At 32.6% G+C, this 13,442-nt stretch overlaps 1 protein-coding gene across 1 annotated transcript in view; it reads right to left on the reverse strand.

The window, feature by feature from the left end:
* Nucleotides 1-2,110: 2,110 nt before the first annotated feature.
* The window catches only part of LOTGIDRAFT_152053 (hypothetical protein), a gene marked incomplete at both ends in the record, with an annotated part of 25,295 nt that continues 13,963 nt past the window's right edge, over nucleotides 2,111-13,442 (reverse strand). The window contains 15 exons of the mRNA XM_009045533.1: nucleotides 2,111-2,311; nucleotides 2,664-2,809; nucleotides 3,190-3,359; nucleotides 5,427-5,485; nucleotides 5,663-5,784; nucleotides 6,320-6,591; nucleotides 6,896-6,954; nucleotides 7,258-7,439; nucleotides 8,426-8,611; nucleotides 8,903-9,106; nucleotides 9,294-9,779; nucleotides 9,923-10,036; nucleotides 10,477-10,733; nucleotides 11,080-11,138; nucleotides 11,555-11,712. Coding sequence (XP_009043781.1) covers nucleotides 2,111-2,311; nucleotides 2,664-2,809; nucleotides 3,190-3,359; nucleotides 5,427-5,485; nucleotides 5,663-5,784; nucleotides 6,320-6,591; nucleotides 6,896-6,954; nucleotides 7,258-7,439; nucleotides 8,426-8,611; nucleotides 8,903-9,106; nucleotides 9,294-9,779; nucleotides 9,923-10,036; nucleotides 10,477-10,733; nucleotides 11,080-11,138; nucleotides 11,555-11,712 — 2,675 coding nt within the window. The remainder of the gene's footprint in view (nucleotides 2,312-2,663; nucleotides 2,810-3,189; nucleotides 3,360-5,426; nucleotides 5,486-5,662; nucleotides 5,785-6,319; nucleotides 6,592-6,895; nucleotides 6,955-7,257; nucleotides 7,440-8,425; nucleotides 8,612-8,902; nucleotides 9,107-9,293; nucleotides 9,780-9,922; nucleotides 10,037-10,476; nucleotides 10,734-11,079; nucleotides 11,139-11,554; nucleotides 11,713-13,442) is intronic.

Consider the following 13,442-nt stretch of genomic DNA (forward strand, 5'->3'; position numbering starts at 1 on the left):
CTTGTTGTAGAGAGCTTATTTTATCAATGAATCTTGTTGTAGAGAACTTATTTTATCAATGAATCTTGTTGTAGAGAGCTTATTTTATCAATGAATCTTGTTGTAGAGAACTTATTTTATCAATGAATCTTGTTGTAGAGAACTTATTTTATCAATGAATCTTGTTGTAGAGAACTTATTTTATCAATGAATCTTGTTGTAGAGAGCTTATTTTATCAATGAATCTTGTTGTAGAGAACTTATTTTATCAATGAATCTTGTTGTAGAGAACTTATTTTATCAATGAATCTTGTTGTAGAGAACTTATTTTATCAATGAATCTTGTTGTAGAGAACTTATTTTATCAATGAATCTTGTGTATGAAGGCTTATTATATCAAAACTGATTTGTATGAAAGCATTTTACAGCTTTCAAGTTGAACTCAAAGCTGCATTGTTATCAGCTATTCAGTTATTATCAGTTATCAGTTATTGTTGTGGTTAAAGCATGATTTTATCAGTGAGTTCCACTGTGTAATCTAGACCATCTTGCTAATGGGTCAATTGTGTTTGGGAAAACAAAATGGGTTATCATTAATCTTTACAAAAAATAAGAACAACTATTTTTTTTAAGTTGAATTCAACTATATTTTAATATAAATACAATACATCAAAAAATTAAATAAAGGATTTCTTTGATCAAATAAAAAAAAGTTATTTTCCAAGATTAAACCTTAAAAACAATGGTTTCATCTGTTAACTGGAATTGAAAGTGAGATAAAGCACATTCACTCTTCAAAAAAGCTGATGCCACTCTGTCATTAAGTTAGTTTTTTGGACATCACTTTATATTAATGAATTAATTTATACTTATTATATATTAATCATATTTTAATAATTTCCTTCAAAATTATCCTTAGCTGAGGTATCAATAGATGAACATGGAAAGTTTCTTAAAAAAGGAAAAAATTTACCTAAGATGGTCATTATGTAATAATCAAAATTAGCCATATATACATCAACACCAAATTAATAGAGTCTAAGTTTGCCTTATTTGTGATGATTTGAAATTTATTGTGACCATAATAATTGAAATTTATATTTACAAAGTAAAAAAATGAAAAGCTTCATAATAACATGTTAAGAAAAAGTTGCATTGGACCAGCCAATATGAAGTTGCTTTTTCTTAATTAACAAATATCTACAATATATTCCTGACCACTCAATAGACTGAATTACATGTTGCTAAATATTGTAAACAGTATGATGTGTTAATCTTCTAACTACATAGTATTGAATTGATGAAATTTTGCTTGTATGGATTTTTATTTCAATCAAATTATTCTTGGGTCATACATATGAAAATTGAAACCTCTCTAAATTTCTATGTACTGCCAAGATATTTCCCAGGACAAATACTGAGGTAATTGCAATATTAAAGTAATTGTTCTATTGTCACGATTGGTAACTTCATACAACTTACACAGATATAGTTTGAATCACTAAATGTTTTCTTACGTAAATTTATATGATTATAGAAGATGTGGTAAAATTGTTAATATAGATGAGAAGGTTTGACCGATATATATATGTGAATGTAAAAAGTCATGCTAAAAAAGAATACATAAATACCCAGAAAATTAGCAGCATAAAAACTATGTGAATATTATAAATATATTATATTACCACAATTTAAGTAATTTGGAATTTACCTGAACACATAAGACATTTGTCTAAATTCTCAATTGAAAAATGTAAAAATGCCTTTTTTTTTACATAAGGACTTTTTATTTTAAATAATTTTTAATCATTAATAAACATAAATTTGATTATTTAACCTGAAGTTTGCGGTACAATTTTTTTAAATTGAAAATCTGATGTCACATCTAACTTCATCTAATATTGATTATATCAGTTCTCTTACAAACTTTTGTCAATTCGTATGTGATTGAAGATAAACCATATGTTAGATCCTCAGTTAAAAAAAATGTGGAATTAGTTTTATCAGAAGATAGAGATAGATATTAATTGATAAAAGTAATTTTTATAATAAATATGTTATAAATTCAAAAAATTATACTAAATGAAAATAATTGAGCCAATTCTTACAACAAAAATAATATTCCAATAGTTTAAGGAATATTTTTTGTTTTGATGAATTCATCATAAGTGATAGTTGATCTTTGGGTACCATTACTGGAATTTAATGTAGTATTGTATCCAGCATTAGTATATCCCTGGGCTGGCATCTTATAATCCAGAGTTGGTTTCTGGTTTGATAAACTGGTTGTACTAGATCCTGAACTGCTGTCTCCATTAAACCTCTGGTGTTTCTGAAAGACAAAAGGACAATTCACATCTCAAAACATGCATGCTCTTACAGGCATATATTTTTTATTTTTTATCCTTAATTTGAGCCATTTTGATTTGGTCAAGATATTGAGCTACACATATATATGACAATCAAAATATACTGCTTGTCATTGTATCTGGTCTATAAGTTGCCACTGATGCTGATACTGTGCTTTGTTCTCTTTGATGCTAAAGTTGTTCTTAAAGCATTTATGCTAAAAATACTGCATTAAACCCTGCCTACATGCCCACCTAGCACAACAATATAATATATTAAATGTTAATACCGGTATGTTCACAATGTTCTTGACCAATTCCAGAAGCAGTACTTACATTTGATGCCGCTGCCTTTTTCTTTTCACGTTGTGTTTCTGATAATTTACAGACAGCCACTATTACAATTACAATCACCAAAGATACAGTAAGACCAATTACAATCTCTTCGATCAGTGTTAAACGGAATGGTTTAGGAGCTTGAACTATAAAAAAAGAAAAGAAAAATGTTGATAATCTCAGAATTTATCTACTGAAATACCTTTTTTGGTCTATAATATGTATGTAGAATTACATGACATTGTTCTGTTCCTGAATTTAAAACCATCTTTTGAATTGATGGAAATGCGGATATTTCTTTACCAGAGAAGACCAATAATGACAATTACTTTACAACTGCATAATGAGCAGTGCAATTTCTTCTAAATTTAAATATGTCAGAACCCTATATCAAGTTTGAGTACAAAAAAATGGCAAAATGCAAAATCAAAAGTTGTATTTCTAAAAGACAGAACCCACTCATGTCAATTTCAAGTGCTACTTTAATTCATTCAAATAGGATTTTTTTATAGAAATAAAGGCCTACCTGATCTTGGGTTACCAACATTGAAACCAGTGATAGTATAGCCTTGTGGAGGCGAACTTTGACCTCTCTGTAATAGACTTTCTATATCTGTTTTATACTGGGCTTTATTGGACACTGAGTCACTATCTCTAATAGATTCTACATCAGCTACCACTATGATACTTCCTTGTCTATCAATACAAAAAACAGGTACGATATACTTTTGCAAATCATTTGAATGCAATCTCATCATTATTTCATGCTGAGATGAGTGGATTGAAGTCACTCAACAGGTTGAGTCATAACAATTCAACAAACAGGTTAAGTTATTATTGAACCGGTTGAGTCATAAGATATTCAAGTCCGAGGTTACAAGTAAGCTGACTACTCTGACCCTACCTAGTTCCCCAGATGTGACGTACGGATTTGAGGGCCAGGCATCAAATGTTGATTTTCACGGGAGTTCATCCCATTCATCACAGGTCATAGGTCACTGAAAAGTTTGAGTCATTGCAGTTCAATGAACAATCTTAGTCATTACAGGTCACTTAACAACAAACTCAATAGATAGAATCCATCACCCAACAAGGGTCATCTGGTTATTCATCACTGAATATGTTGAGTCATTACATATCACTGAACATGCTGATTCATCAGATATCACTGGACCTGTTGAGTAATTACATATTACTGAACATGTCGAGTCATTACAAATCACTGAACCTGTTGAGTCAATACATATCAATGACGTTTTGATTCAACTGAACTCGTTGAGTCATTAGATATCACTTAACCTGTTCAGGTATTACATATTGTGACCCTTAATACTGTAGCTATTGAGTCATTACATATCCTCACCCTCAATACTGAACTTGATAAGTCATAACAGTTCACTGAACATGTTGATTATATATCACTGAACCTGTTGAGTCATAAAATTAACCTTAATATTGAACCTATCAAGTCATTAAATCAATGAAGATATTAAGTCATTACGTATCACTGAACATATTAAGTTATTATGTATCACTGAATATATTAAGTTATTATGTATCACTGAATATATTAAGTCATTACGTATCACTGAACATATTAAGTTATTATGTATCACTGAACATATTAAGTCATTATGTATCACTGAATATATTAAGTCATTACATATCACTGAACATAGTAAGTCATTACGTATCACCGAACATATTAGGTCATTACGTATCACTGAACATATTAAGCCATTGCGTATCACTGAACATATAAGTTATTATGTATCACCTAACATATTAAGTCATTATGTATCACTGAACATATAAGTTATTATGTATCACCTAACATATTAAGTCATTACGTATCACTGAACATATTAAGTTATTATGTATCAATGAACATATTAAATCATTACGTATCACTGAACATATTGAGTCATTGCATATCACTAAACATATTGAGTCATTGCTTATCACTGAACAGTTTGAGTCATTACATATGACAGAACAAATTGAGTAGTTACGTATCAATGAACATGCTCAGTCATTACATATCTATGAATATGTTAAGTCATTACATATCATTGAACAGTTTGAGTCATAACATATCAATGAATATTTTGAGTCATTAGATATCACTGTACAGTTTGAGTCATAACATATCAATGAATATTTTGAGTCATTACATATCACTGGACATTTTGAGTCAATACATATCACTGTACATGCTCAGTCATTACATATCAATGAATATGTTAAGTCATTACATATCACTGAACAATTTGAGTCAATACATATCACTGAATATGTTGAGTCATTGGACATAAAAAAACAAACATTTTGAGTCATTACATATTAAAAACATTTTGAGTCATTAGATGTCAAAAAAATATCTTTGAGTCATTAGATATCACTGAACATATTGAGTCCTTAGGTATCAATGAACATGCTGAGTCATTACATTACATATCACTGAACATTTTGTATCATTACATATCACATGTGTTGAGTCATTAAATATAAAAAAAAACATTTTGAGTCATTAGATATTCAAAAACATCTTGAGTCATTAGATATTCAAAAATATTTTGAGTCATTAGATATTCAAAAACATTTTGAGTCATTAGTTATTCAAAAACATTTTGAGCCATTCGATATCAAAAACATTTTGAGTCATTAGATATTACTGAACATGTTTAGTCAATGACATCACTGAACAGTTTGAGTTATTAGATATCAATGTACTGTTTTATTCATAAGTAGTAAAGAACTTACTTGAATTGAAGAATTTTAGTTTCCAGATAACCAGGGAGAGATTTGAATACCATATCCATCTGTTTAAATAAATGAAATCAAAAATAAAGAATTTTGTGAGAACATGGCATTGTTTTATGGATTAGTAAAGAAAGATGAAAGACTCTATTTCATTTTATCAGATACTATTCATATTTCTCATATATTCATATTGGAGAATTATAATTGACAAGCTAATTGATAAAACTCTGACTCACCCATTCTTTCATAGTACGTTCTAAATTCTTAAATTCATCAGATGCTCTATCACTCAGTTTGGAATCATATTGATTATTAAAGGTAACTTCAACCGTTGATATTAAACTTGTTCCACTTGCAACTGTAAGTATAGCAGATAAAATCTATCAGTATGGACCTTATCTTGTACATCTGGGAGAATCAAACCCGAAATCTGCGTCATTTGAAGATTTGGTTCCGGGGCAACATTGATCAGATATTGTCACTTTCAGCTGAAAGCTTTGATTTCGATCCCGGGTTTGTAGAGGGGGATGGGGAGGAGGGCACTCTTTATACGTATATTTATCATGAAATTCAAGATTTAAGTGTAGTAAACAGTGGGGATACGGTGGAAGTGGGGCGCATTCCCAACTTTATTCTTAAAAGATTCATGTCTCTTAGTTATTCTGAAGGATTCAACTAAAAGTATTTATGAGGTCCAACACCAAAAGTATTTTAAGCTGCTTACTTAACAATTATTACTCTGGGTATAGTGGAAGTTATGATCTTGAATCTGGTCACACAAATTTTCAGCCAACTACCGAACTATTAGATCAAGTCCTTGGTTTATTTTGGCAGTGATATTGGCTTAAGTTTTAGTTCCAAATCAGACAAAATCTTCAGCATAATCAACTTACCAACATCACAAGATCGAATACAGATTTTACTAGATGATACTGTTGGTGTATTTCCATGTTTCGTGATACTTTCATCACTACTTTTATAGCCGCCACCCACAGCATAGAACATATACAAACATTGATTATCAGTGAAAGCCAAATCACTGCTATCTCCGGTATCTCTTGCTCTATCAAAGGTTATAGTGGTTACACCATTTTCAACTATACCACGTTTATTTTTAATATCGTCTTTGGCATCTTTCTGAGGTTGAACTTGCCCAGTCATCCACCTGGAAGAAAAAGGTGCCATTATCAATGGTAATAAGAGATAATGATTGACAATCCCATCACAGACTTGCCAATTGTCCTAGAGCACATGTAGATTAAATGAATTTAGAATTCAAAACTTTTAGAATGTATGCCTTCCATTTTTACCTTCGTCTCGTCCAACTCTGAAGAAGCGATACAATTTAAAAGTTTATTCAGAGTTACTGTTTTAACATTTGTACGGCTTCGTGGTTGGAGATCTTTGACTGCATGGAAATTTCTTTAAAAAAAAATCACACACTCATACGATTGGAAGTGCTTACTTACCTGTCAGAGACGTGCACCTGACCATTATCAACCCAGCCAATAATAGCATCAGAATTAGCCTAAACAAGATAAGAATGGATGGTAAAGGTGAGGTATAATTCATGGGGGAGTTAATTTGTTGGATGTTTATTTCTAATCAACAAATCTAAATGATGTAACTATGATGGACGAATGTAGTTCAGACCTAAATTAAGTATGTTCCAGAACAGTGAAAATTGACCATGAAATAGATGTGTAAAATGGTACAATTCAGAAGAAAATCGTAAATTATTCTATCAAGAGATTGAGGCAATATTTTTATAAGAAGGAGACTGCAGTGATATTTTTAATACCATCTGAAAGCTGCCATTAAATTTTTTTACCATGTTTTTATCCTTAGAAAATCCAACACCGATCCATTTGCTTTCTTCATTTAATCTTGCCTTCATTGTAAAACTGATATCATCCGTGTCTTCATTATAAACCCACGACACTTCCAGGTCACAGTTATCACATTCAGTAGGCCAGTTACCATTACACGATGTACTGAGATCTCGGGCACTTTCTGTTATCCGTACAAGAAAAAGATCAATAAACAATGACTAAAGTTATCTTACCAGATAAGGTAACTTACGTCGATGGCGGCAGTTAAAGGGACAGATATGCTTTTCTTTGACCAATCATACTTTAGTCTCAGAAATTGGATTTTTTTAGTTGAGCTAATGAGAAATAGTGTTCACAGCTCACCGACGAAATCTGAGCCTCAAACCATGTGTGTCCAGAATTATCTGCCATTGACTGTTAAAATGACTACTCGTCAATTTAAGATACTCATTGATATATAGAAATAATGAGTAAAATTCATAGTTTGAAGTATTTTTAAATGAATTGTGTGATTTTGGTACATTGGTACTTCTGGAGACCATTTACATATATTCAAGACTAAAATCAACTTCCCAAAATGGCACACCTGTCCCATTAAGCATCAATTATGATGAGTGTTACCCAGCCTCTGATTTCTATTGTCCAATACCACATTTTTCAAATTCGACGAAAACAAACGAACGAATATCGTGAACTTCAACATCAATCTGAGAACTCATCAGTTCACGTAGAATACCAACTTTCATCCCAATAAGAAGAGAAGTCAAAAAACTTATTTCATAAGAGCTGAAAGATTATAGGCATTTTGAGGTATATTGTTGGACTATTTAATCTATCAAATATGCACCAAATACAGTGAAGTAAAATTAAATCATAAAAAATGTATTACTTAACTAGAAAAAAGATCAGTACTTGGAAATGGCCGGTATCGAGGATTTAATATCATTAGGTTAGAGTTTCTGGGCTGCGGGAGCCTTTGGCGGCTTCAAAACAAGATTTTTTGCCTCTCGAAAGAAAGACTCTTGTTGCGGCCCTGAAAAACACGGGATACGCACACCAACACGGTCCGGAGACATTAACCTATGCTGTGTAGTTACTCTTGGATACGTCGTAATTACCTAAATCAGTTAATTTTGTCAGAGGCCAAACGTGCTTGCTTGTACTCACCCAAGAAGTTTATACTTGCAGTTCCTCTGTTGGGGCTAGCACCATGATAGAGAAGCTGATCTTTGGCATAAAAGCCTGGTTTATCACCAGATTCTGGATTATGTCTATAACTATCTTCTATTTGTCCATGTGCCCAAATCACACTCATTATACCTTTTTCAATAGTGTGATCAGATCTGTGGAATGCTGAAAATCATTTGGTTAAAATCATGTCGAAAGAATTTAATTGAAGTACTGTAGCATGAGGAACGGGATGCATTTTTGTTGCTACTATATTATTGAGACTCAACATTGAAATCTCCCAAATCTCGAAAAGACACAAATGATACTTCATCATCACTCTGGGTGTAAATCAAGAGATTGTAACGTGTTTCATGATTTGCTCAAGTGTTTAACTGATCTCCAGCCAATTCATCGAATGTGATTTAATCATGTACGAACACTTAAAAGCATATAATTGTATTTTTAACTAACTACCTTGAACTTTTCTCCTAAATACAATCACTGTTTGACCATCATTTTCAAAGCCTAAAGCTGCAGTTAGACTGTCTTCACCACCATAGACGCTATCATGTTTAGGTGTGGATCTATCGCGGCTGTAGTAATCACCTATTCTACTTGTTTCACCTCTTGCTGTACCCACAATAATATCTGAACAATCCATTCCATAACGCGGAGCATCTTCAATAGTCAAATCAATGTGTGTGAATAAGACAAATTAACATTCGGGGCTATAAATAAGTCACATTCCCAATTAAGCAAAGAGGGTGTCAATAGTGTAGGGCAACATGTTCACCCTTCCGCAAAACCTTATGACTTCTGATCTATAGTGTTATTAGTGTGAAAGTAATATTATGATATTTCTTACTTCCATTTCGGTCATTGGTACCAACAATACGACCTCCACTCGAATAGCCTAGTTCTGGTAAAGGTGATTGGCAAGTTTTTGTTCCACCTTCCGATTCAGGTTCAGACGTTACTTCACCTTCTGTTTCAGGTTCATACGTTACTTCACTTTCCGTTTCAGGTTCAGACGTTACTTCACCTTCTGTTTCAGGTTCAGACGTTACTTCACCTTCTGTTTCAGGTTCAGACGTTACTTCAACTTCTGTTTCAGGTTCAGACGTTACTTCACTTTCCGTTTCAGGTTCAGACGTTACTTCACCTTCTGTTTCAGGTTCAGACGTTACTTCACCTTCCGTTTCAGGTTCAGACGTTACTTCTCCTTCCGTTTCAGGTTCAGACGTTACTTCTCCTTCCGTTTCAGGTTCAGACGTTACTTCACCTTCCGTTTCAGGTTCAGACGTTACTTCTCCTTCCGTTTCAGGTTCAGACGTTACTTCTGGTTCCGGGGCTATGAAAAACAAACACACTTTATAGGCAAAATGACAATATTCTTACTACCGACTTTATTTTGTTTTAGATTGTTCAACTACTACACGGTACTAGATTAAACAAAATTATGTACTGTCATTGAACGGTATGGTCTTAACTTACTCTCTGGTACAGATTCTGGTTCTGTTGTTGCCTCAGCTTCACCTTCTGGTTTTGGGGTAGTTACTACATAGGCCCCTACTGACTTTATTGTTAAAGATAAATAAGACTGGTCAACTATATATACTAGTTATTCTAGATCAGATAATCATTTAAGAATCTGTGTGTTTGAAAGCCAAATTTTGGACAATAACTCACAAAGCATTTACTTAAAATTAACCAAATTCAATCTTGACTAAGATCTTATCAATATTTATAGTTATACCAAGGTCCATCAAGATCGGAGGAAAAGTGTAGCCCCTAACGTATTTACAAGAAAGAAGAACGGATGGACGTATCGACAATAATATACACATATATTTATCTTATCTAGGTTTATTTGAAGGGATTAATGCGATTTTCGTACAGTACTTGTATCTCTGAAGACTTTTTACATATATTGAAGGCCCAAATCAACCTCAAGAAAATATGTCTCTTTCAGGACACGCCTGAAATTGCTTTGTTTCTGTTGTTCCGATGATATTATGAAATATCAATGAAATTAATCGTACACTTACTAGCGCATGCTTTGATACATATTTTCTCTGTTGAGATCCACCTTTTTGAGTGATATGATATTGAACCGCTGTTAACTGTACCCATTGCATAGAGAAAATAGTAACAATCAGAGTCAGTAAATGACTTATCAGCTGAATCACCCGTGTTTCTTGCTCGTTTTACTTCTATTTTCAGAATACCATTAGTAACAGCGCCATTGACAACTACCACATTCTGAGTTCCATCAATTGTTGGCGTTTGTTTCGCTGCCAAATATCTATAAGTATTAAAATAGTAACCTCGTGAATAGTCTGTATCGAGAAACAAGGAATTTATTTCTAATAAGGGTTATACAATTTGATGGTTTTCTTTTTAAAACATGTTGGTCGAATTTCATTTCAACTACCACAAGTACTTTCAAATGAACTTCTGACGCCCATTTCATTTACATTTAGATAAATGTAGTTAACACGTCATTCTAAAGCTCGACAAATCTGCACCTGAAATTGGGGTCTGTGTGAGGCACAGGAACATTGCAGAATATTCGGAATAAGATGTCTAATCTAATCAATATAAGCATTATTATGTCATCAAAAAGGTTTTCAAAGGTCTTGGATACTCACGCGTCTTTGACAATAAGTTGATTGTTTTCATAGAATCCATAAAAGGCATCAGAACCTGGCTGTTAAATAAAAAAAAGTTATCTTAGCTTGCAAGTCTTAAGTTGAAATGACCAGAAATTTCATTTGGTACATTGGTAGCATTCATCAATTTTTTTTTTCGACATTGTAAAATCATTCTTTGTTTTTATTTTAAGATTAATGGAGAGAATATTCGTTTACTGGCTTATAATTCTGCCATAGCCTTTAATTTCAATTCTGATTTCAAACAATTATATAGAAATTTGAAAATATACTAATTAAATAGGCACATACTACCACTTAATTACATATATCAAATGAACACATTTCGGGCCCACTTTCATAAAACGTTACTATTATTGTGTCGTGGGCATCCATCGGCAATTTGAGCATTTTAAACGCACGAGAAAGTAAGAAACACAAAGGCAGAGGTCTGGTTTCCAATTGTTGTACTTACCATCAATTGATCATCCGAAAATCCGATTGCCAACCAACTGGTAGTTGATGTACTTTCCAAAACAAAGTTTATTTCGTCATTACTGCTATCATAGGTCCAGCTCGCTTTATATGTGCAACCGGCATTAGTACAGCCCGTGGACCATTCTGAACCACAAGCTGTAAGTGTAAATGTAGCAGAAGATAAAATCATAAAAAGGTTTAAAAAGATGAAAATAACATTGGCTAATAATCACACTGACTAACCATGATCTGACAACATTCTTCCTTTAATCTTATTCTGAGGAATAGCATCAAAATATATTCATATTCTTACAAATCTAAACAAAAGTACTAAGATAATACAAGTTGATGTCTAAACATAAACACCCGACAATACCACACATAGTAAGAGATCTTTTATTGAATAGAGCATATTAAATGAATCAGATAAGGAAATAACAATTTCGTCAGATGATAGATTGCATGTGATGTCGTCACATGCAGAAAAACTTGAAACGAAACATTGAATTTTGGCAGTGGCTATTTACCACTGGCGTGGTAAGCGTGGTAAATAGCCATAAGTACCTTTACAGCTATTTACCACGGCGTGGTAAATAAAATAATTCATGATTTGATATTCTTTTTGGAAAAAATTGCTAAAAACTACCAAAATATTTAAAATAACGATTTTGCAATCAAATATTCATCATTTTTATCAAAAATTCCCTTTTTGAAAAATAAATGTCGTGTTTGTTTACAAATAAATGTCAAGGCCGATTGTGAAGAGTTCATGGTTCAAGGCTGAATACTTCTCAATTCAAACCTATCTATTCCGCGTTGTATGAAATTTGGTTTATATTCATTTGTTCTTTCGGCAATAGATTTTAATTACAAATTAGTCGAAATTTACTTTTAACCTTGATAATAAATTGGAAAGCAGCCATATTACAAGTATTCAAAATCATTTGAGGACTAAACTTCCCCAAACGATCCTAAGGGTATTTTGTGTGAGAATAAGTTTTGAAAATAAATTCCTGCATTTTATGCAATGTGTCTCATAATATTACTACGTTTGTACAAGTAACTACAGTGGTGTATTTAGAGGGTAGTGCCCTCGAAAAAAATAGGGTAAAGTTGCCCCCACTCCCGTCAATGAAATCCTGGCTACGCCACTGAGTAAGTAGACCTAATGTATATTTCCACAAAAATTGTAATGTTGTGTCCTATGGATATTAGGGTGATATGAGAATAAAAATCCTATAAAAGTAGCGGTACAGATATTGATAGTGTTTGACTGTAGTATGTAGTAGAGGTCAGTAATGATACAGATATTGATAGTGTCTTACTGTAGTATGTAGTAGAGGTCAGTAATGATACAGATATTGATAGTGTTTGACTGTAGTATATAGTCGAGGTCGGTAATGATACAGATATTGATAGTGTCTGACTGTAGTATGTAGTAGAGGTCGGTAATGATACAGATATTGATAGTGTCTTACTGTAGTATGTAGTAGAGGTCAGTAATGATACAGATATTGATAGTGTTTGACTGTAGTATATAGTCGAGGTCGGTAATGATACAGATATTGATAGTGTCTGACTGTAGTATGAAGTAGAGGTCGGTAATGATACAGATATTGATAGTGTATGACTGTAGTATGTAGTAGAGGTCAGTAATGATACAGATATTGTTAGTGTCTGACTGTAGTATGTAGTAGAGGTCAGTAATGATACAGATATTTATAGTGTTTGACTGTAGTATGTAGTAGAGGTCAGTAATGATACAGATATTTATAGTGTTTGACTGTAGTATGTAGTAGAGGTCAGTAATGATGCAGATATTGATAGTGTTTGACTGTAGTATGTAGTCAAGATCAGTAATGATACGGATATTGACTGTGTTTGAC

The sequence above is a fragment of the Lottia gigantea genome (genome assembly GCF_000327385.1).
Source record: "Lottia gigantea unplaced genomic scaffold LOTGIsca_1, whole genome shotgun sequence".
Classification (NCBI taxonomy): domain Eukaryota; kingdom Metazoa; phylum Mollusca; class Gastropoda; family Lottiidae; genus Lottia; species Lottia gigantea.